We start from the raw sequence: 25,032 nt of genomic DNA on the forward strand, positions 1-25,032 counted from the left end.
GTAACAGAAACAAAAAAAATGAAGCCTATGAGTGGTGTGTGTGTTTCTGACTTAAGAGTAAAATTTCTATGTGAAGTGTGTGCTGATGAACGTTACTCATTGCTACTTTCGTCACTCCTTTAGAATAATTTGAAGAAAGGACTGAGAGAAAATTGACAGACAAAGAAAGAATGACAGAAAGTAAATGACAGAAAGGTTGAAAAGTTGAAATATGAGGCCCGGCAGTTGAAAACTCAAACCAAATAATGTCCCTTTGTGTTCATAATATGAAACATTGTTGTCCCCCCATCCCCTTCCTACAGTCAAAGAGAGTAGAAAGTGAGATAATGTAAAAAATGTGTGGAGCTGCAAAGCGGAGGTTTCCCGCCTTTCATGGTCCCTCCTTGGAGAAGAAAATGTGTAGAAGTGTGTGTGTGTGTGTGTGTGTGTGTGTGTGTGTACACAGTCAAGCCCCTCAGGTTCAGATGAACTGAGCAAACTAGTATGAGTGTGGAGGTACATTTGGGGGTCCGCCCCCCATCTGGACTAAAACCATGTGTGCATGCTTTCCTTCTCTCCTTTTTACAGTGGTTGCATCTGTCTTTTGTCTCCCCTCCTCTTGTTTCTCAGAATGGTATGGTCTTATTTCTGCAGATAGATTTTGCACAGTCCCAAACCATTTGCAGATTGAACTCTCTGCATTGCAAATTTTCCTGGAACAGGCTGCCTCTGTGATCCTCAGTATGGTTCCAGTTGGATTGTGTTGTACCGGTTTAGATTGGATTGGAAGACGTGTGCAGTGGAACCTGGATGAGTACTGGACAAAAAAGTAGTTTAGATGATAGAACTGGATTATTTTTTTCTCATCTTGTCTGTGATGTGCCCCATTTTCTGGAGATACAGGTGTTGGAGCATGATAAATAAAGTTCTTCTCAAGTAATCCAAATACTTCAATAAATAGATTTGAACTGGGCTGGTCTACAATGACTATGAGTGCGATTCCCTCTCATCGATTGAGGTAAGAGAATGGCAAGGGTTTGTGAGGAAGGGATGGATGTTACAATGAGGTTGGAGCTACATTAAAAGATTAGATTAATGTTTATTGGAGTAATGACAGGGAAATGGGATGCGTGATGTAAGATTAATTGGAGTCTAAATGCAAGTGATAGTCTGAAATATGGCATACAATGTGAATTATTATAGCAAACACGTTAACTACCTGCAAGTGTTTAACAATCAACAGACTTATAGTAATATTCACATCCAAAATTCACTAGTATGTAAATTGGTGGTATTCAGTTTAAACTATGGCAGAATATAGAGTGAACGTTGTGTTGATGATTTTACAAGAAACTGGCAAATTACTTTGAAAAAATACCAGAGAGCGGGAAAGCATTTTCTTTTCTCCGCTTGCTCTTGTTTTTTCTTCATCTTTTCCTACCCTCCCGATCCTTTTTTTCTCTTTTCAATTACTCAGGGTACCCTACTTCGCTCTCTCGCCCTCCCTTCCTTCCTGATTTGTTTAGAGTCTAATGTGTACCATTCATCATAACAATGTTGTGACATCATCACAGATCAACACTAGGTATCCATTTCCTTCTGGCTCCGGATAAGAGTGTGTGTGTGTGTGTGTGTGTGTGTGTGTGTGTGCGTGTGCGTGTCAGAGGGAGAGGAAAATTGCGCAAAATAATGTTTAACATGACACATATACACAAATCCCGTCCCTGTGATGTTAGTCAAGAATGCATGTCATGTGTAGACCATCTGCAGTCTGGGAGACCTGAAGCTAGACTAGGCCTGCTGTGCTAAACTGAAGACTGACCGTGATACAGCAGAGAGTCAGAAAGTCCTACAGAGAAAGAGGAAAGAGAGATCCAGGCTCCCTTTCCTAATGGATTTCCTCTTTAATTCAGCACACACACACGCACAAACACGCATAAACAGTGAGTATTCTCAGGAGAGTGTAGCCTTTTTGTTGGAATGCTAAACAAAATGCTTTAAGCCATGACTGTGTGCATGTGTTGAATTCAGTCTGCATACTCCACCATCTCGGCAATAACTTAAGTACAAAGCTAAGTCCATCTGTACATCCACTACTGTGGCACTGACCCAGAGATTCTCAGAAAATGTAACACCTGAAAAAACACAAGGAAAAATGTGTCACATTTGCTGCTGGTGTGGCAGGTGTAATTGATTAACTTGGCAGCTGCTCTGTTTCATTACATTTTCAGTGTGTTTCACGTTCAGCCACATGACAGTTGATTTGGTGTTTGTTTTCCCATGACTGTATGCCAGGTGGTTCATTGTACTTAAGTTGTTCCTGCATTTTTTTGTCTGATGTGTGTGTGTGTGTGTGTGTGTGTGTGTGTGTGTGTGTGTGTATGTGTGTGTGTGTGTGTGCTGCAGTGCCAGTACTTCAAATGTGGCCAAGCTAGAGGAGATGGAGCGTCTGCTAAGAGAAGCCCAGGCAGAGAGGAAAAGCCTCCTCGAACACAAGGTCACTATGAGATAAAATCAGAATCAAATAGATTTCATCCTTTTGTTTTCACTGTTTTACAGTTTGTTAATGGCCAAATATATAAAAGCATGAATGACGTTCCTTGATTTGCCTTTGTGATAAATCCCCAAACTTAAAGACACAGAGACACTACTTTATATGGTAAAATTGCAAAATATACATTTTAAATAAAACACAGATGTATTTCCCCATTTCTATGAGTGTGTGTGTTTTAAAAATGTGCAACAATTTAAATGATTCCTCAGGAGCGCGAGATGGACATGCGAAAGCAGGCGCTGGAGGAGGAGAGGAGAAGAAGGGAGGACCTGGAGAAAAGGCTACAAGAGGAGACGAGCAGACGCCAGAAACTCATCGACCGTGAGGTGAAGCTGCGAGAAAAACAGAGGGCACAGGTAGGAAAGAAAAACAAGACGGGAGCATGTGTTCCACTCGAAAATGTTCATTTATTATTGGAAAGTAGCTGCAGCGTTTCTCAGTATGCGATTACTTGGTACAGCATGCTCTTTAATCACCTGTATGACCCTTCTTGCAACCAGTGAAGCGTTATGGATAAGTGGGGAAAAAAGAAAGAAAGCTTTTTCTCAGCAGTAAGAGATTTTTTATTTTTTTAACAGTATTCCATCTTCTTTCTGTAGCTAACTTTTGTACATTTCATGCATACTTCCCTCTTTCTCTATGGTTTCAATCACGTCTCTGCTGACAGTTCTTAGTATAAGCTTCATCCATCATCTTTTGTTCTCTTGCCTGGACCATCAACTGTTGGCAGCAGAAGAAAGAATCATAAAGTTTAATCTATCTTAACATATGATAGACATCTGCGTGATTCGTATGAGTTACATAAACACAATAGAAATTATAAATACATCATTGTCATTACTTGAACCTCTCCCTTTAAATTTACCTATTCACTGTTTTCCCTCCAGTCCCGGCCACTAACACGGTACCTGCCGGTGCGAAAGGACGATTTTGACTTGCGGGCTCACATCGAGTCGGCGGGCCACAGCACAGACACGTGCTTCCACTTGTCCATTTCTGAAAAGACCTGCCGTGGCTACTTGGTCAAGATGGGAGGCAAAATCAAAACCTGGAAGAAACGCTGGTTCGTCTTTGACCGCAACCGACGCACACTCTCCTACTACGCAGGTAGGGCAAGATGCACAAAAAACACTACCACATAAAGATGCAAATGCATTGATACACAGACAACAGGGAATATGTGTACGGAGCATCCACATAGATAGAGGTACACACACAGGTAATTTAACTCGTACGTTTATTTCATATTTTGTATTTCCTGTATTTTACAAGCATTTAAAATATAAATCAGTAAATATAAATAAAACAGAACATGACACACATTTGTATTTGTACATTTCATGTATATGTTATAGCTACTGTTATATCTTCTGCAGACAAGCACGAAGCCAAGCTGAAAGGAGTCATCTACTTCCAAGCTATTGAAGAAGTGTATTATGATCACTTGAAGAATGCACATAAGGTATGTGTTAATATGTATATGTTGCTACAAAAGTGATGCATGCAAATAACTCCTAAGTATGATTTATTGTCTTGTAATTTAATATCCTCATTTGTAAAATTCCTCTTTCTGTCTCCCACTCATCATTCCCCTTCTCCCTCCCTCCCTCCCTCTTATTTCCTCTCTCTGATTTCCTCCCTCTGTTCTCATTTCATCCTTCGCTGGCTCCTCTCTCCTTCCTGTCTCTCCTTCAGAGCCCAAACCCCTCTCTGACCTTCAGTGTAAAGACTCATGACCGAGTCTACTACATGGTTGCTCCCTCCCCTGAGGCCATGAGGATCTGGATGGATGTGATCGTCACAGGTGCTGAGGGATACACGCAGTTCATGGTGTAGTGAAGGGGCAGGATATGCCATCGTGCTATGCCTCTTTGTGGCTTTAAAGACTACGTTTTCTATTCCTTTTTTTATCTGTGGACTTTTTAAGTGTTTGGATGGATATTATTGTCATCTGAAGAATCAACACAGTTCTGTTGTGTAGAGACAGCAGCCTTGAGTTACTCAAGATCATTGTGTAACATTTTATCCGCCTTGTTTGCAAGATGGGCAGGGTTTACAATCATATGTGGAGCATTCATGTGAAATTGTTGGCAGATAAAACATAATAATTTGAATATTTTTAGGCAATCTGGTTCAATTCCATAGAAGTAATGAAGTGTAGGAGATCTGAAATGTGCTATGGTGCACCACTGTGCCTTGGAGTGAGTTCAGGTGTGCCTCGAGGTTTTGCTTAAATGTAAAGGACATGTGAAAAAAAGTCCCATTTTCTTCAGAGAAGAGCAGACTCAGCAGCTCCTTTTTAGCAATAAGAAGCTTTTTACAAAGGATTGTTTTTATAAGGAGATACTATTGGAAAACTCAATGCTGAGTGAACCAGTTTGAGCTCTATATTATGTCATTATCAACATCTCATCATTAACATCAACTAGGAAGACATAATAGTGAATCAGTGTTTAGAAATGCCACACAAAACAATTTTAGCATGTCATGCAAGAACTTTTCAATTTTGTAATGAGTTTAATCAATTTTAGACCATTTGACTAAAAGTGTGTTTTAATCATTTTTAAACAATTTCCTGTGTACAGAATAAATAATGCATATTAATTTAGTAAAGGTAGTTGAGCAAACATATTTTAATTTTTAAATTGTTTCATCTTGATTTAATTTCATGTATCATTACTGTGGCATTCTCAGGTCTTAACTGTGAGCATGGATGTGCATCATATGATCATGTGTGACTTTAGACACATATGCGCTGAAGAAGTGCCTATTTTGTGTGCATACTCTATGTACACATCTATTTACTGTGAGCTTCTAACGTAGCTCCAAGGTGCTATTCTTACATGGTGAATGACACTAATAATCCAAGCCACGCCCTCACGTAAAACATTTAAATTGGGGTGTGATGATACACTCAACATGGTGTCAGTCATTTTTAAAATGGACTCCTGTGCTGGGTTTACAATAGTATCACCACAGGCTCAGAAATGAAGCTCAAACATAGTAAGTGTCAGGCGACTTGTTATTTTCCAATATAAAGTACGAGAAATAATGACTTTTACTAAGGCACAAAATTGTGATATTTGTACATTTTGTTGTAGTTAGCTTTAAAATAGTCATGACAGTTATGATCCATTATCAACTCAAGACTCCTGTTTGTGCCTTTTTTTATCATATTTTTTGTGACAGTATTTTGACATTCATATTATCTATATTTTTAAGAGCTACGTGTATCTTTATATTAAATGCCAGACTGTCTGTGCCGAGAAACACACACAAATGTGGAAATATGGTCCTGAGTGGTTTTGTGAGAAAGAACCCTTGGAGGATTAATTTGGGTTTTTTTTAAGGTGTCCGGCGGAAGAAATCTATGGTACACGCACTCACTTTGGAGGCCTTTAGCCATCAAAACTGACTGATTATTGTGCTGCTTTGGTCCACTAGCTTTCATTGCATTGATTTTCTTACCACTAAAACAATGTTTTAGTTAAACTGACTAGTCCACATTGATTACTAAAGCTGCTTTTATATTGTGTATCATACTCCATACCACATCTGAATAATTCAGTCCACTGACCAGTGCATTTATCATCTTGCCTCTTGCCATTGCTTTTTGCTTTGTTTTATTGACCAAAGTACATGTTTATGTGGTATATTGTATATGTGGTTTCTTTGCTTTGTCTTCTCTTTGTTCAATACAAAATTGTATCTTTCTACATGACAAGCACATGGTTTTCTTCCACCAACTGTTACAGTGGAAGCTTCCATGAGCTTAATTTTTCCTGTTTTTCTTCTTTTTTTTTGAATAAATAATTTTGTAAGTTGATCCTACTGTATTTATGCCATTACCAATGCATGTATCTTAATTTTGTATTTCCATATGAATAATAAAAATGATATATTTTACCTTTTTATAATGTTCATCTTTTTTGTGAGAGCACACTGCCTCCCCAAATAAGCCCCAAAATAAACTGAATCAAATCTCACCCATTATTTCCAGAAAATAATGCCATCTAGCCTAACGTATTAACTAGGAAGTCTAATCTCTAGTTTAAAAAAGGGATTTCTTAATTGGAATACAATACCTTGTTGTTTTAAAATGACTATCATACAGAAAACCCCCAAGATTGGTCTAGTCAGCCAGTTCGGGTTAGTAACATGGAGATGGAGCACCGCTATGTGGCAGAAGTCGGTACTGTCAGGCAGCCACCTCAGATGCAGTCTGTTGCTATACTATTAAACTGCATACTGTTATAGCTACCGCACATTGCTCCACTGTATAATGTAGAGATACGGTGGAATGTTACAGTGAAGGGACCACAATTAAAATACGTGTTATTCCTCCTTGGATAGGGCGGACTCATATTCTGGCTGGAATATCCCATCGTGCTTTGCGGCTTTAGTAGCCTAAATAAAAATATTTATTTGGAAAAAAACAGGGGTAGGGGTACATCCATACGCAATTTTACTAAAGTTTCGTGAGCAAGAGGGCCACCTATTGTACAAACAAAAACGAAAACAGACACAGTGCCGATATGATCCACATTAACCAACAAATAATACCACAATGACCCTCATCTGACAAACTATTACTACCAATTACATGTCTAACCTCATCCACCTCATCAATTCGTGGCCATAGTCGCTACGTGAGTCTCTCCTTTGAAACACTTGCTAATTGCTTTGAGAAGCTAACACTTTACCCAGAATGCATTCTGAGTGCAATTTGGTCTGAGAGGCTATGAAATTGGCACGCAAGTGTTGTTTGCAACTTCCAACTTTTCGTAGTACAGCTAGAACAAACATAACTCGTTCGAGTCAGCTATTAAAGGCTGAATGGATAATGAGATACCAACACCCGTACTTAAGATTGTATGTCCATGAGGTCCTACTTATATGCTGTAGTTCACAATTCTAACAGCGGTTGGTCCGATGGCAGTGAGATTTCAAACGAATGCATCAGCCAGTTTCTGACGTCCTGTTTCTCCTCCCTCACTCACTGTCGCCTTCGACTAGCCTTTTAATGTTATCAGACTTAATGCGAGAATTCTGCCAACTGTCACTTTTTGGACGTATTAAATTAAAAGAACAAATTAATTTCAATGTAATACCTATGTGGTGGTTATTTAAAATATGCTTTTATTTTGGAATTCAGACCAAACCAAAATTTTAATTTTTGAAAATAAAATAAAGTGATTTTGGTTTTGTGTGTATAAATAGTGAAAACTAAATGTGCAATTAGTCAATTTTCGTATTCCCCAACTGTCATCCAGCACTAATGTTAACAGTCAGTTACCCTTAAAGAGCAATAGCACATTACAGTCAGTGTGAACTGCAAGACCAACCGAGACAAACCTGCCTGTTGAAATCACAGTGTCAGCAAATGCATGCACAGTAAAGGAGCAGCCCTTGTGTTGTCCTTGCACAAAGGCCAGCAGATGTTTGTTAAACATCTGCTGGCAGACATGGAAACGTTGTTCACTCATGCTTGCTTAGAGTTAATGTTATCCTGCGGTGACGAGGCTGAGGACAAGGGTAATAGTTGACACTTCGTTTCCAGTGAAAACTACTCCTTTGAGTGGATTCTGAATTGGGGACAAGGGACACTTTTCACATTCTCTGCGTTCATGTGTGAGTGCTCAGTTGATTGTGTGTGACAGAGACCACTAACAAGGGCCTGGCGGAAACGTTTTATGCTTAAACCATTAGTCTGCAAACAATCAGCTCACAATGATTTAGGGCTGACCACATCGCTGTGCTGTAAATACACTGGCCTTGCTCATTCAATCCACTGGAGATGTAATTTTATATTGCAGCCGCTGGTCATTGAATCTGTCCTCTGTCCTCTAGTAATGTGTATGAGAGGACGCTACACTAACGTCTGACATCTGAGGAAGGACAGGGGGGCATCACATCAGTGGCTTAAAAAGACATTTAGAGTTGAAGCTGCTGTGTTTTCTAATACTCCCATTTGTACTGTTTATTTTTTCTGGTGTCCTGATTTGTTTTAATTTCCTTTTGTTTCTTTTTCTTTCTTTCTTTTTTTTGTTGAGTGGGTGGGCTATGAATGAAGCCTCTCATTGAATTACAACCCAAGCGGAGTGAGCAGGCCAGCACTCAGCATTATGAACTGTGCAGAATGTCTGTGACAGCATGTGGCAAAATGCGTGAAAGGTTTCAGTGAAGGGATGGATTTAAAAGCCTTAAGGGATTCGTTGATAAGCAGACCAGTGGGCCGTGGCTGCAGTTTGCTTTGCTGGCTATCTGGTCTGATTTACCCTGGATCGGTTTAACGAGCCTCGGCTATAAATAGACACAGTGAGTGTTCTTGGGCGGACCACTGAGATAGTGTGTGTATGTGTGTGTATCTTTAAGACTTCAGCTGTAATTTGAGGAGAGAGAGAGAGAGAGAGAGAGAGAGAGAGAGAGAGAGAGAGAGAGAGAGAGAGAGAGAGAGGAGGGTTAACTCACAAACTAGCACCCACCATCATTCCCATAATCGAGCGTCGAGCTACACGATCTGCACCTCTGTAATTATGCACGTTTTGTGCTGGATGGGATTCTCGGTAAACACCGCAAAGATGGCACGGGCACGGAGCTCCAGCCTCGCTGCATCCCCCACAAGTTGTTAGCGGTGTGTGTGTGTTTGTGTGAGTGTGAGTGTGTGTGGAGCAAGAGGCGGGCTGTGTTGTTTATCCAAAATGACTCGACATGGCTGTGGCTTTGATTCAACATACAAGGCTTTGCGAGCGACCCTGGAAACCATAACCAGTTGAGAGAGTGAGGCGCAAATCATCTTAATGAAAGTCGTAAGGTAAGTCAATCCGGGTTCTCTATATTTTCTTTTCATATGTATGGCTGGTGCACAGAAGCACGACCAGGCCAGTGTTATTTTCCCTCAACACATTTTACAGCAACAGCAGCTGGCCAAGCAGTGCGGCGAGAATTGGCCTTGTGTGTGCTTTTATATACCGTAGTCCTTGCTTTGAAGAAAATCAGAATGCCTCTGCGATACTTGGTTGATACCATGTTTGCTTCGGGCAATCGATTCTGCACAGCATCTCTAGAATGCGATCCCGGTGATGCACATAGCGAAGTTATTTTCGTGGGGCTATCGTTTTCTCGTTTAAAAAAAAAAAAGGTCCACCCATCTTACGCAAGCGCATTTTAACCTTACGTGCCAGCCTATATAGGAACATATGAAGCTGGCAAAACAATCTTCCGGGAAGAAACCTGTTTCGGACCTGTTCAGGGGAAATCTACATCACCTCCCAGAAAACTAAGACCGGGCCTATCTTTAAGGCGGGTTCAAACGTGCCAGTGTCTATCCTGATGGTTGAGACTTATAAATCAGTGGGGGTCTGAATAACACTGCTCTTAAGCCATGGAGTTAGTTTGGAGTTAATTCCTCTAAACCCATTCTTTCCACCTTGTAATTGCCAGATACATTTCCAGGCTGTCTTATGCACATCTGCTTTTATTCCTAAAATGTTGTTGTATGTATGTTGTAAGAGCAAAGGGAAAACAGTTTGTTTGTTTGTTTTTTTCAAAATAATTGGCTGTTTTGATGCATTGCATGGGTCTATAGTTCCAGCCACCTTTTTTATTTATTACCAAAGGTCTATCTTGAATTAAGGGCAATAAAAGCCAGCCGTCTCATAGATTTGCCAGGAAGTGTGCAAGCAGGTTGCTTTCTTTCACCTCCAAACCTGCCTGTTGGGGGTTTCCCTTATTGGCATAACCACAATCTGCTGTTTAGCTTTCCCTTGACCTTTTTCAGCTCATTAGAACCCTAGCAAATTCATTGTTTATTGTGTGGGGTTTTAAGTTGATAAATCTTTGCAAAAGAAACACACTCAGCTCGACAAACGTGTTCATCAGATTTTTGTGAGAGAGGCTATATAGGCTACACTAGTAGTGCTTTGTTCTCCATGGTACTTCAGCTGTATCCTTAAGTCGACCTCTGTAACCATTTGCCCTTGGCAACATGGTCCTGCATGGGACTTACAGGAAGCAAACATGTATGTGTACAACCCTTTGGCTGTGCTTTGTAAGAATGGCTGAAGGTAGCCTTACTTAGATATCCAGATATCTCCTCAGTCAAAATCACAGTATGGACTCTTGAAGTGTCCCTCTTGGAACAAAACGTATTTCTGCCTTGCAGCATGCTACATTTAAGTGCTGGTGCTCACGGTCCACTAATGCATTACAGGCAGGCATAAGGAGAGGACTCTGTGGAATTGGCCTTTCAGTTCTCTAGTGACTTTTTCTTGGCTACAGTGCTCAAGTATTTCTTTGGTGTAACGCAGGTACAAAGGCAGGAATAAAATGACCAAGGCCAGAGCTCCAGGGAGTGAGATGTGTGTGTGCGCCTGTGCTGGGAGATGTAAATATGTCTTTAACGTTAACTGACTTGGCCTTGTACCAAGAGCTGGCACAGTCAAATCAGCCCACATGCAAATAGCTCAGTGCAACACTCATACAACAGTTCAGTGGCCTGGACTCACGGTGGCTGCAGTGGACCTCTGTCAGTGACGTACATTTACTGGCTACAAGTCAATGTCCATGCAGAGCTGCTAATTTTGGATCTTTGTCTTCTAGGGAACGCTAACTTTTGATCCACATACAGATATGACAAACTGATTTGTGGGTGGCTTTAGGCCATTGTGCAGATTGCTACTACACATCATGTTACTTCGAGGCCTACATTTTGAATTAAATAATGTATAAATACGAAATGGATTTTATTGAACCATCCCGTGCTAATCACCCTATATACCATGTACCCATGTTCCACTTTCATTTTCCAACACATGGCTGACCTTGTGTCCATTTGAGATGCTCTTACAGCAAAGCTGTGATACCAGTCTCCAGTAACCCCCTAAAATAGCAAAAGTAGCAGAAATATTAGCCTGTAGTAGAGCTGTGCGATATATCAATTTAATGTTGATATTGTGATGGTGATTTCTATTTGTGTGATCATACTGAAAGATTTTTTTGTAAATATTTTAAAAAAGCACCAATAGGCACTCCAAAAATATTGTCATGTTATATTGATGTATATTGGTATCATAGTATTTGGTGAAATACAGTATGACTCTTCATTTTCTCAAAGTTATCCAGCCGTAACCTGCATTATTAAATCACACGCAAACTGGACCAACAGGAGTAAGGCTATTTATTTTGTTTCTATAAAATGTCCTTCTGTACACTGTGGGATTAATGCAATCCACATTATGGAGCTGATTTAGTGATGCTCTGACAAATTATGTTAATATTCAAGCATGTAATTGCCACAGGGACAGGGGGTCCCATCCCCTCCAATACATGAAATATATATGGAAATTTGTCCAACCTATTATTTGTAACGAGCATACATGTCAAGAGATCCTTCAAAAGCTGAACGAAAGCTATTTGTTCCCCTCAATATTCAGACTCCAGACCGCTGTGTGGAGTTCAGGAGCGCGTGGTCGCTCTGTATCCTCTGCGAGGATGATCCAGATTTCCCTCAGTCACTTGTCTTTTGAAAACTGGGTCTGTAGTTGATTTGTCAATAAACTGTGTAGCCTTGAACCGACCAGGTTATCTTTTTGTTGTTGGTCAAAACACACACACCATCCGTCACAGGTGCCATGTCAATAACAGTGGATGGACCCAATGTTAATTTGAAGATTTATTCTACCCTGAAATACACTACGGGAAAATGCAGTGTGTGTGTTTTTAAAGTAAACAAAGCAAAGTCCAGTCTTGCCGTTTACTGGGTCTCTGCCTCTGATTATCAGCATAGATACAGTAAATGAACATGCCCATTTTTGTTGTAGAGTTCCTGGGAAAGAAGGTGTGTGTGTGTGTGGTGTTCGATGCTGTGTGTGCTAAAACCACAATAACTGGTTTCAACACACAGACAGCGTGTTTTCATACTTTTGTCTCCTGTCTGTCTGAAGAGCCACACTTCCTCTGTAACACAGGCCCAGGAAGTAATGTAACGTTAGCTTGTCATTGTCACAAATTCAACTTAATACATTTTTCAGCCAGTTAACCAGTTTTTAGTAGAGGCTCTGAATAAAGAAGCTGATAGAGCAGAGTTGATGACTAGTTACTGTCAAAATATCTTTGATAGTTGTTCATTTCTTTGTCTATGAGGTTTAATCCACTAGCAGCTGAGCTAAACACTGACTGGGCCCCTACTGGCAGGTGTGATTTTTCTGACGCGTTGTAGTTGTTTGTTGGATTTTTTTGTTTTTGTTTTGTTTGCAGAATCTTGAAATGAAACAACAGAGCATGGCTAACTTTCCCGGTCTTCTTTCTAACCTTTACCCTCTGTCTCTCCATCCTCCCACAGTGGGGTTGGGTGGACATGGACCCATTCAGCCAGCTTATCCTCATCATCTCGGTGACCAGTTTCCTCACCTTCCAGTGGCTTTTCCACAAAGTCAGTCCCTGGATGTCCATACGCATCAGCCCCGGGTTCCTCTGCCTCAGTGACAAGCAGAAGGTGGAATGGAACTCAAGGTGACCCGACATGAACTTATTATCCTGATGAGTCTGAATATTTACATGCTATGTACAGCAGAGAGTGTGACACTGCTCTCAGCTCAGATGTTGGCCAGAGGGGGTTTGTTTCAGCTGGGTCCAAATACATGCACTGACAGGCAACCCACATATTTCCTGTGACACTGCTATCTGACTCACTAGTAGGATGCATTGTGTGTTTTGCATTGTTTGCTCTACATGCCACTGCCTAGATGTTCTGGCAGCATGGTGGAAATGGAATCAGCCTTTCTTTCTTCGTCAATGTAACTTCAATATTAAACCTTTTAAGTACCTATCTCTGACTGACATAGTAAAACCTTGCATAGTTTTTACAGATTGTAAAGCATAAAACATCCTGGAATTTTTCATACAAAAATGTTTTTCAAGCTTGTTGCCATCATTCCTATTGGGTATGGTAACATTTTACACCCTGATTTCATTGCTGACATCATTAGTGCATGCAGCACAAGCAGTCAGACTTGTATTAAAACAAATCCCCAGTTTAAAGTTGTAATCCTTAAGATTTTAATGTCATATTTTTATAGCAGTAGTCATTCAATTTATTTGCTCTCTGTAAAAACCTCTTCATATGCACTTCTCCACTGATTGTAGCCTAAGTGTGCAAAATTCAAATACACATATGCTTGTATAGGAACTCAGGACATAACCCATGCACGCATTTACTCCTTAATCAGCAACAATGATTTCAGTTTGGAAGTAAAAACTAATGTAAATATTAAGGTTAAGGATGATAAGAGCTTGTTCATGTTCATTTCAAGCTCGTCTGATGATCTAACTGCTTGTGTTTCTTGTGCCAATGGACTCCATTGTGGACTTGCATTTAGCAGTTTTGCCACATCCCTCAAATTAAAGCAATCATTTAATTAATTAAGTGCATACAATGTAAAATATACTACAATCTTCCTCTAACAGTCAGATTATCCTTGTCTCATTTAATCAGTAGAACTATTTTATCTTCACAGTTCATCAGTCAAAATGAACAGACAAGTAGGAATGCTTCAGGGCCACGGTGTTCATACTGATGACTAGACCATTTGATCAGACAACAACCAAGTCTCATCTGTTGTCATGTTTCCATTTTATCTGCTAACTTGTTATGGGAACATTACAGATACGGACTAGAACAAATAGGTTGGAACGAAAAGATGAAGTGTGTTTGTGTCTTGAGTGAGACAGACAGGCTGTTGTGATCGTTAAGCACCATGGGAACAGTGAAGGCTCTACTGTAGTTTGAAGGCCAGCGTGTAAGAGTGGTTGGAAGGATCCAGCCTGGTCCAACTTGCATAAATCACTCATCTTCAATTTCTCGCATACTCAGTTTATTACTCGTGAGAGCACTTGTGAAATTGAAATGGTCACATGGTTTATGAGCCAATGAAAATTAATGATTGGTGGAGATGGAACCAGGCTATGGGGATCCCTGTTGAGGCTCATGACTATACAGATTCTAGTTAAACAGTCAAACAGCCAGTGTGCCTGTCATTCTGTCTTACTGACTGATTGTTGAGAACTGCTGGACTGTCTCACTGCCTTAATGACTGACTGGGATTGTGTGCTGCTCTGCCTGACCCTTCAGCAGTGTTTAATCTCTTAGTCTAATTGGTCTGAATCTGTGTGCAGCCCTGTCAGGCAATCAGTTGATTCACCGTGAGTACTAAACATTCAGCAAACCAGAGAGCAACTCCAAGGCACTTTTCATGAATTAAAGATAAATATTCCCTATTCCTTTGGAAAGTTTACTGAATAGAAAATCTCTTGCCCTTGTCAGACAGTAGTAGATCATCACGGCTGTGTGTGTTTTGGTTTTCATTTCAGGACGGTGTCAACGCTTCACGCACTGTTGGTGGGAATCTTCTGTCTCTACATCTTGTTTTTTGATGATGCCGTCAATGAAGACCCAGTCTGGTGAGAGTTTGGCTGTGAATCGCATGCTTTTAACCTTTTACTTTACATAGTTTTGGTTAATTATATACAATATGTCAACTTTTTTTTCACAAGAGGCCCGATTGTCCAGTCGCAGCATAGCAACCGCAGGCACGGGAGGTCTGTCAAGCTTTGGGCTTGTCCGCACGTTGAGGCGGTGTGCACATGGGGTTCTAGTAGGAGTGATTCTTGGTATACAAAGAGTTTGGTGTCTCTTTTTTACCCTTTCCAAAACCAAAAACATAAGAGGAAAAAGTTTAGGACTGATGCATCCACTGTGTGGGAGCCAAAACTTGCCTATATCAGAGGTAGCAGCCCTGCATGCAATGCATATCTAAGATCTTTTTACGTGGTCTCATCTTTTCTAAACAAGTTAACTGGAAACATGATGAAGTCAACTGGAGACAGAGTTTTCAGCCAACTCAAGGAGTTAGTACTCACTTGCTAGAGCTGATAAAATCTGCTAGCCACAGTTGTCATTTCAGCTGATATAAATTTGCTAGCTTGTGTATACTTCTGTGTGAAATCAAACGCCCATTGTTTCAAAAATGACCGAGAACTTTGAGCGTTAAATCTTCCACCGTTATTAACGTAAACTGCATACGTGCCATGCTAGAATGGAAAGCAAGAGGGGGTGGGGCTTATTGACAGGTGAATTTGGCCAATTTTGCTATTAGTTAGATTCTAAAGTAATGATATCAACCTCTGCTTGATGGAAATGGGATATCCCCTGCAAGTTTGGAAGTGGTTTACTTACTCATGTGCTGTCTGCCTCAGTTTCTTTTTTTGATACTACCACTAGGAGTCACCAAAGTCAGAAATGTTCAACACCTTTACACACCAAATGTAATCACACAAACCCAGTCAAACCAAATGTGTTTTTTCAACAGGGGGGATCCTACACTGGTGAAGACTAATGTTGCCATCACAACAGGCTACCTCATATCTGGTAAGAGAAACATACAGGTAATGTTTGTCAAAGTAAGACCAAAGGTCATGCATGTAATTGGTAATGAGAAGTGGAACTTAATGTATTTTTACAGTATGGTTTTTATTTGTTGTATGTACTTTGAATGCACCAATGACATGATGTCTCTCTTTTCCCTGTACTTCTGTTTTCCAGATCTGCTGCTAATATTTTACTATTGGAAGGCGATAGGCGACAAGTTTTTTGTAGTTCACCATCTGGCAGCGTTGTATGCTTACTACTATGTACTGGTGAGTGCCCTATTGTCCAATAGCAGAACGTGCAGGCAAGATGGGAAGGAGACAACCAAGGGTGAACAGCTGTGTCCTGTCAAGCTGGGTGTTTTTAACTAATTTAGCCACCATTCAGTTAGTGTCCATGACTGTCCCCGTGCAACTTATATAGGTTAGTTAAATATGCACAAGGCAAGATCAGCGTAGTCAGTACCTGTGCAAGAGATGTACCCCAAACTGTACAAACACATCAGAGAAGGAAACCTTATGGATGTTTAAAATCAACCTCTTTGGCTTCATTGCTTTCAGGTGAAATGAAAAAAGTGCTACAGAAAGTAATGCACTAGTTGGTGAGTTAAAGTATCAGTTGTTGTCCATTAGCGATAGGGTGTTCCAGCAGGAGTCACTGTTTGCCTGCCCAGTTTTGGCATTATTAAGATGTGAAAGTATTAAGTATTAAATGGTTGTAATGTTGGAAATTACTGGTTTAAAAAGTGCCAATTTAAATGGTTTTGTGAAGATTGCAGGAACAACATTTATAATCGTAACTTTCGAGTTGGTTTGACATTTCACTCAGGTTTAGCAATTGTTAGAGCTGCACTGTAAAAGCCCTCTTACCAAATGACATGATGGTTAACCCTCGTAATACACCAAATCAGCTATTCATGTGAAGGCTGCATTAGTGTCATTCTATATCATTTTTGCAAAATCAGCTGTGGGTATTAACATTATCCTGATAATAATTTCACAACTCATCTGAATTACTAATTAGTGACTCATTGGTTGTTGCTGTACTGCTAGTATACAGTTGGCATATATCTAGATATGGAGATAGTTTAGTGTACTCAGCATTTATGGGCAGTGCTGTTCACTCTTTGTTCAATCTGAAACCCTCTAGGTCGCCAGGGTCTGTTGATAATTATTATGGAAATGAATGACTATGGTATTTTTTGCATGGAATGCTCAATGATGGTACTGGCTGATGACCCCCTCCCCCCTCACCTTGCCCTTACAATTTCTGTGCTTTCTGTTTGTTTTACTGACCCCCTTTAATGTTGTGTGAATCTGACGTAAGCTGAACGTTTCTGAGCTTAGCGCTGCTGAATGCCTAACTGTAACCACTGTGTGCATGCTGGCAGTTCTGAAGCGTTCTACACAGACAGGGTTCCTTTCTTGTTACTGTGCATGCCAACAAACAGTATTCAACGTTCTTAATTACTTACCTGCCTAGTATCTACAGTACCTTCAACCTGTCTGTTTTGTGCCAGAGCCCAGTTCTGCCTCTTCTTTCTCTTCCTTACATTCCTCCTGATGAGGGAAAACTGACAAAGCCAGTCAAATAATGTCATCCACATGACCCAAAGATGATAGGCGGGCCTTTTTTTCTAATACCATGTTGAATGTATTCTGTCAGGTGTACTCAATGAGTTTGAAACAATTACAGAATTACTGTTGTTAATATTCTTAAAAGTCTATCTTTTCCTTTTTTATACCCATTTTATTTTAGTTAAACAAACTTACAGAGAATTCTGTTTGTTCCCCTACAATACATGTTTTGTATTTTCTGTATAGGAAAAAAAATGCAAAAGGCCATACAGTGTACATTGCTCTGTCCCCATACTTAACTTGTTCTTGGATGAAAAAAAATCTTTACATTGCTTAGTACTATAATTTTGGTTTCACGTTCCCATCGGCAAATGATTATAACATCTTGGTAAAAAGCAGTAAAGCAGTATGGACGTTTGGTTTCACCAACGACCTGTTTAGTGTAAACCCTGCAGTCAAGATTTACATCTTATCCCTACCTACGTTCCAGTCACTGGCTGGATTTACAGATTTGTTTTTCTTCTTCAATGTGACACACATCATATTTGCATCTGTTTTTTTTTGTCTGTCTTCATTGCATTGTTAATGAGGAATATTACTTTTCCACATTTCTGTGTCTTAACAATTATAATGAAACAGTGTCACATCTTTGGAATAAAATTATGATTTTTAACTGACTGTAAATCCAGCCATTCATTTGGAGAAACAGAGCAAGCACCTGTATCTAAAACAATTAGGTAAAGGAGATGAAGTAGGCCATACTGTTACTGGACATTCATGACTGTTTCCTCAGACTAGAACTGAAATCCATGTGGGATAACGGAATGATTGCTCCACATTAGTCAACTGTGATAGAAAAAAAGATATTACTGTAGCCATATTACATTTACGGTAAAAACAACAACATTGGCTATTCCTTGATGTCATTTTCATTTTATTTAGTTTTGTACCCAGTCAAATTTGTCATATGTTGTCAAAGTCTCTTATGAGTTTATGTGTTAAGTGTGTTTATGTGGAAGTATTCATGTCAAATACACAATATATTCTACCTACTCAATACGAATATTAAACCCTGAGGCACACAGCCAAATTAAGGCCTAAATTAATAATTTAATTAGCGATGTGGAAACCATGGGTATTTAAAATGTTTTTTGTTTTGTTTTTTTAAATCATCTTAATTTCATGAGCTTGTTGGTATGTTTTCATTATTGATTAGACGTTCACTAATGTCTTGGTCAAAACAGTTGTGTCTTTTGTGTCTGTTTTTAACAGTCAAGCATAGCTTAATCAAAAAGATGCTGTGTAAATACTAGATGCATGCTTTCTTCTCAGTGTTGTAAATGTTGCTTCTTATTTGCTTCCAATTGTGGTGGCATCTTTTTTTATTTTCTTCTAATATATCTGTCTGTCTCTGTGTCCTCCGCTGACTTTAACATATTTAGCCCCTCTTCAAGCCCTACATGCAAAAACTACCAACATCAAGTCGGGTTGTGTCATCCCCATTCATGCAAAAACTACCAAAAAGGTCGTGTGTCATTTAGAAACCCAGAGCAGGTCTTGATCTAGATGGGGACTTCTTTATTCCTGTCTTGTCTGCTGCTATTGCTGTTGTGTTGCACTGAGCAGATATGATGCCCAGTCACAGTATGGACTTACCAGTTCCTAGAGGTACTAGCATACTCATGCTAGGTGGAAAGTTCACATCATATGGTACAAAAACTGCAATGCACATACCCTGTTTGTATCACATAGTAAGTATGTTTTAATGACCAGCTTTTGTTTCAGCCCTGACGGTAAGTCCTCTTTTTCATGCTCTAAAAGTCAGGCCTCTAGCCAAATAACCTTGAATTAAATGTTCTTTGTGGGTCTTTTAGTAAAATTGAATACTGTGATTTTTATCTTAATTTTGCATTTGACTTATGTTCTGAATTTGTATGGTCTGGAGTTAAACACAAAATTCAATTTGGGTCAAACTACCTAATTGCAATTAAAATAAAGATGCAAATCTCAGCACTCTCTATAATGCACTTTTTCACTCTAAACACTTTATTCAAATTTATTTGGCTAATGGCAATATTTTACCACCATTTTGGTCTAAGTGCTGGATGTTCAAACGTTACATCTGATTTAACAAGGTAGACCAGGTCAACAGTGTTTAAGATGGGGTGTCCTGAAAGCATCTTGTTTTTAAGATCATCTTCATTCTGTTTAGCAGCAGCTGGAAATTGTGTGCTAAAGTAGGATCACTTAAGAGCTTCATAGTGGCTTCTGTCCAGGTCAAAAACCATTGTCACTAGTTTCTACATTTTAGAATTCTAGTATTAGACCAGGTATTATTACAGACATTGTGAGTTTCATTAGGAATTGTTTCAAGCATTCATAATTCAGCTTTAAGCTCAGGTACAAGGTGGGTAAAGCCTGCTGAAGATGATCTCATACCTAAGGCAACATGGAATTCAGGCCCTGGTCTTCTAAACAATGGCATGTTCGGCAGTTAAACATATAGCTTTTTACTCTGCATGGCTTTTGATTGCTCCTTCAAATAGTGGCTTGCTAAATGTATATGTATCCTGTGCTGTGTTGATATTTGCGGAATACCTGTTTAATGTTGAGATGTTATTCAGATGAATTGCCTTGCTGTGTGGTCTTGACAGTGTGGTTTTCTTCTCTCTGGATGAAAAGACATAAAATGTGAGCTAGCAATAGTTGGCATATACAGTAGTTTGTCGTAAGGATGCATTAGTGATTATTACATCAATAAATGCAAAAATGCTTCATTTTGTGTGGGCATTTTTGCATGTTGTCTCTTGTGTTTTGGGGTTTCTTTAAGGGGTAGATGGCCAAGATATTGTAGCCAATTTACTTTGATATTTAGGCAGCTTATATGAGGCAAAACCATTTATTGCCTCACTAGAAGCCAGCCCAGTGTTGGTCGGTCAATCTGTCTGTCTAGTGCTTTCACCTAGAGTTACTGGCCACATTAACATAAAATTTGACGTTGAAATTCATAGTTCCTAGAGGACGATTTGTTATGATTTTTCAGTATACTTTATTCCATAACGAGGTATCTCAAAAATGTAAAGCTTGATTTTCATTCAATTTGCTGCAGATATTCACTGTCTTCAGAGGATGAATCCCAAAGATTTTGGTGACTTTTTCATACTCCTGAGAGCATGAACAATTTCAATTTTTGACAAAAGTCCCATTCTCAAGCAGAAATGTCAACATTACATTCAAGATATCTGATGATGGTTCTGAGGCAGTTAATCTGTTATTTTGCACATCACCAGTGAGCAAGAGAATGAATCATTCAGAAGTCAAATTAAAGACCAGTCTAATTTTAGCTGGCAAAATTTGAAGGAATAATTGTGTGCCCTGAAGGAGAAGGCTCTTTTGTTAGATCTGCCAAATAGGTCTATATTTGGCGAGGACTTCATCTGATCTTAGACCTGAGTTCCCCACACCATTAAAGTATTTCTTGAAATATGAAATATCAGATGGTTATGTCCGAAGATGCCTTGTAGTTGTAATAATACCTGAGTTACCTTGTTACTCTGTGGAACAGGCGGTACATCAGCTTCATGTCTGCTGAGCCAAATGACTCGTTGTTTTGTTTTTGTCCCTTTCATGTTTTGTTGTCTTCCTGTTCTTACCTTGTTCTTCCAGGGTGAAGGAATGTTGCCTTATTTTGCTAACTTCCGTCTGCTTGCTGAGTTTTCTACACCATGTGTGAACCAGCGGTACGTACCTTCTTACTAATGACCTGGGCTTTGAGTCTTTAAATTCAGGGTTGGAGCTCAATTTGCAACATTTCTGCAGATTATATATCAAGTTGTATTAATTGTTAGGGATTTTAATTACACAAAGGTAATCCACTGCTTGTTGCATGTTCTCTTTGTGTTCAGCTGGTTCTTTGAGATTATTTGAGGGTTTTAAACCATATATCTGGAATAAAGCTGAAGTAATTTACATCTTTATCCTGCTAGACACTGTTTTCTTAACTATGTGTTGTGTTACAGCTGGTTCTTTGAGGTACTAGGTTATCCCAAGTCCTCCCGGCCTAACATGGCAAATGGCGTTGCCATGGCAGTAGTCTTTTTCATGGTCCGCATCGCCGTCATGCCAGTCTACTATAGTCGTATGTATGCGGTCTACGGCACTGAGGCCTTCTACCTGGTGCCCTGGGGTGGCCGTGTAGCCTGGATCTGCTCCAGTATCTGCTTGGACATCATGAACATTATGTGGATGCATAAGATTGCCCGCGGCTGCTACAAGGTGCTGCGCTCGGCACGCCAGAGCAAAGCCAGCACACCTCAGGAGAATGGGAAAACGGATTAAGGGAACCAGGGCGTCAGTGGTGAGAAAGCACCACAACAGAGAAACAGTGACGTCACTGTCAGTGCATTGGTGAGCAGCAGCTTGGACACTTACCTGTCACACCCGGGACGAGTGATATTACAGGACCGAATGTAATGAGGGGAATTGAGATTTTTTTAGAAAGCGGGCGCAGTCAGAGATGTACTGATGGACTGTTTAACTGGCCATCCCAGAGCCATGAAATGACCTCTTAGCAATACTGTGTGCATGGCCAATTATTTTTCTCTTGAACAATTTACCACTACACAAAAGAGGTCGTCCTGGGACAATGGACTGCTAGCCCAACCACAAAAAGTTTACCGTTCTTTACTTAGTGCTCAACAAAATACTTTGGGTTTTTTTTGTATTATTACTGTACTGCTGCCTGAGTCCCAGAATAAAAGTGATGAAATATGAGTTCATGTTGATGATGAAGCAAAGATTTGAGGGAACCTCGAAAACATTCAGTGATTCCTCAATAATGGTCAGTGCCATAAAATCATTGTCAGATGCCTGTTGAGGAGAAGGGCCAAGCATCTCTTCTTTTTTTCTTTTTCCTCAGTAAATCTTGAGATAAAGTTGCAGGGACTTGACTGACACAAGATGGGATTACATCAAGTGCAGTCACAGAGAAGAATAAGTATGGATAAATCAGTTCATCCCTCACCAACTGTCATTCAGTTAAGAGGTTCATTGAGTCTTGGTTTCATTTGTATTTGAATGGTTAATTTAAATAATATAGGGCTGAAAGGTAATCGGTACACTGTATGTAGTTTATTTCTTTTGTCTTGCTGGGGTCGAGGCAAATGGGTTTTCAAAGATACAAACAAAGATAACTGTTTTTAAAAGGAGACTGATGTACAGAGTACCTTAAAAATGCTTAAAGGGAAACTGAATGTCAATGCAGTGTTTGTACACTGACATTAAGCAGTGCAAGAACAGTAATATTTCTTGAAGAAATATTGAGCAACAGTCAACATCAGATTTTTAAATCCACATGATATAATGTGTATACAACCGGATATTTTACAGAATGAGGGGGAGATCATATTGCATAAACAAAGATATGTTGTTGACATTGTTTTGTGGGAGCCTGCATTATATTTATTTCACATTTTGCAATGCATGATAAGGGGTGAAACCTGGAGTGTTGATTTGGAATCAGTGTCATAGACAAACCTAAAAAATGAAACACAGAGTACAGACAAAGAGCAACTGCTTTGAAATGTTCATTTATGCTAAGACGGTTAGTGGGAGGTGTTAATAGGATTCTGACACTCTAGTTTTTCCAGCATCAGCTGTTGACCTTAGGTCTATATAGTATTCACACTTCCTATTAATAATATCTTCTTAGGCACAAACTTAAATTTACCCCTGGGCAACATTTGCCAACAGGCCGCATGCTGCTATGTGTGTTTTCCAGAAGGAATTGGAAATTTTAGCCAGCAAATTGAATTCGGTACATGATTTCAGTACAATCGTTCGAAGAAAAAGAAATGAATTTTTTTCTGCAGATTTGAGTTTTATGTAAAATCAAACACAATAATCATTGTTTCAGATGGTAATAGTTCTGTACATGTCAAACATAGTTTGTAATTGTTTTAGAGCCTTGTGATACAAATAGCTTCTGCCTCATGTTACTGTATGATTTCCAATCAGCTGTTAAACATAATGTGCACTTCCATATTTATTAATCGGATGGATACAAGTGTGTTTTGTGTTAAGTGGACATGAATATATGGAAAAGTTGTGAAGATTCACATTATATTTGGTTTCTCAAGCCTCATTCTACTGACAAAGCCGTTTCATGTTAATCAACGTGCAACACAGGAGCAAATCTGTTGAAAAGTTTTTAAGACAAATGTATCATTTGTTCAAATGAAAAGTTACAATTCATCGATGATTTACAAAACATGTACTTGAACTTTCATTGTAAATGTATCTTTATATGAGCTGTACATCAAAAGCTTCTGTTAATTGTTTTGTGAAACAGAAACGGGGATTGCTGGTTTTTAAAGTACGCCTTGCTATGTTCAGCATTTGATTTTGTTGCCTTTTTTAAAACAACTTATGATTGCACAGTGAATATTTTGTTACATCCAACTCCTCACAACACTGAACACCATTTTTCAGTGATTTACTTGTGTGTTTTCCATGTCTGATGCCTGTCTAATGTGATTGTTTGGCCTTTGTAATAGATCAGTTAAATGTAAAACCAAGAGGCTTGTTAAGGCTGGTTGTTTTAGTGCTTTTGTTATGGTTTTAAGATTTATGTATTTGTGCCAGTGTTTAAGCCATTACTACTCCATGGTGAAGACCTTTGTTTGTTTGTTTGTTTGTTTTTAAATTCATGAGCATTTTCATACATCAGTGCCAACTTGCAACCATGATCTGATGGTTCAGATCAGTTCTGTTCACATAACCATCTCTCTGCACGCTCTGGCTAGTCACTGTATGATGAGGCTCAATTTAGTTTGGTATGGTAAAACAGTGAGACTTGTTTGGAACAGGATGTGGTGTTAATATTTCAGTGGAATTAAATGGAAATCATGAAAAGGTTTCAGGAAAGCAGGCCACTTCTGGCAGAATCAGGGGTGGTTGTGTATGCAAGGTCATGCATGGTCAATATGGCGTTCTGCTCCAAGCACCCTCTATAACAACTGCATGTGGTATTGCATGGGGATTGCACTGTAAACAAAATAGCATATACATTTGCAAGAGAAATTCTATTCTTTGTTTTCTTTTTCTTAGTACATGTACATAATGTTTACTTAAACATTATCCTTGCACTGTGCCACATAATGTACTCGACAGATGATTATAATGATGTGATGCGAACATCATAAAGCAGTATATTAAGTATAATATCCAGCACAGAAATAATCAGTGAGGGAATACTTGAATACTAATCAGCACAGTTTATAATAATCTGGGTAGTGCAAATAAACGTTAATCCTATGAGCATGGTGCTGCTGTCAGCTAGGTGAACTGGTGTTGGTGTTTCTGTTCTGAATGTTGTATGGAGGAGAGATATGAGTAGGTGGAGTGTTTAGTGACATTCTGTGAATGTATTGGAGAAGAGAAAATATTTGTCATTTACATTTTAATTTGTTCTTTTCAATAAATACCAAATTAACTGA

At 39.4% G+C, this 25,032-nt stretch overlaps 2 protein-coding genes across 3 annotated transcripts in view; both read left to right on the top strand.

Annotated features, from left to right (window-relative positions):
• Positions 1-6,445, top strand: part of phldb2b (pleckstrin homology-like domain, family B, member 2b) — a 42,062-nt gene extending 35,617 nt beyond the window's left edge. For both annotated transcript variants that reach the window (XM_044176713.1, XM_044176714.1), the window contains 5 exons: positions 2,386-2,476; positions 2,743-2,889; positions 3,421-3,640; positions 3,910-3,995; positions 4,229-6,445. In XM_044176713.1, the coding sequence (XP_044032648.1) occupies positions 2,386-2,476; positions 2,743-2,889; positions 3,421-3,640; positions 3,910-3,995; positions 4,229-4,369 (685 nt within the window). In that variant the 3' untranslated portion in view covers positions 4,370-6,445. The remainder of the gene's footprint in view (positions 1-2,385; positions 2,477-2,742; positions 2,890-3,420; positions 3,641-3,909; positions 3,996-4,228) is intronic.
• Positions 6,446-8,960: 2,515 nt separating this feature from the next.
• Positions 8,961-25,032, top strand: LOC122866682 (TLC domain-containing protein 4-B-like). Its single transcript, XM_044176678.1, has 7 exons — positions 8,961-9,347; positions 12,876-13,045; positions 14,903-14,992; positions 15,901-15,959; positions 16,134-16,228; positions 21,203-21,276; positions 21,556-25,032. Exons 2-7 carry the CDS (start codon positions 12,891-12,893, stop codon positions 21,872-21,874), a joined length of 792 nt encoding a protein of 263 aa, XP_044032613.1. The 5' UTR covers positions 8,961-9,347; positions 12,876-12,890; the 3' UTR covers positions 21,875-25,032.

This window comes from Siniperca chuatsi, linkage group LG19 (genome assembly GCF_020085105.1).
Source record: "Siniperca chuatsi isolate FFG_IHB_CAS linkage group LG19, ASM2008510v1, whole genome shotgun sequence".
NCBI lineage: Eukaryota > Metazoa > Chordata > Actinopteri > Centrarchiformes > Sinipercidae > Siniperca > Siniperca chuatsi.

What these genes read in the sequence shown, in the direction of transcription:
- LOC122866682 (XM_044176678.1), top strand. Translation starts at nt 12,891, where the DNA reads ATGGACCCATTCAGCCAGCTTATCCTCATCATCTCGGTGACCAGTTTC. An exon ending in AAGGTGGAATGGAACTCAAG is followed by an intron (nt 13,046 to 14,902) that starts GTGACCCGACAT and finishes TTTTCATTTCAG; the next exon opens with GACGGTGTCAACGCTTCACG. An exon ending in ATGCTTACTACTATGTACTG is followed by an intron (nt 16,229 to 21,202) that starts GTGAGTGCCCTA and finishes TTGTTCTTCCAG; the next exon opens with GGTGAAGGAATGTTGCCTTA.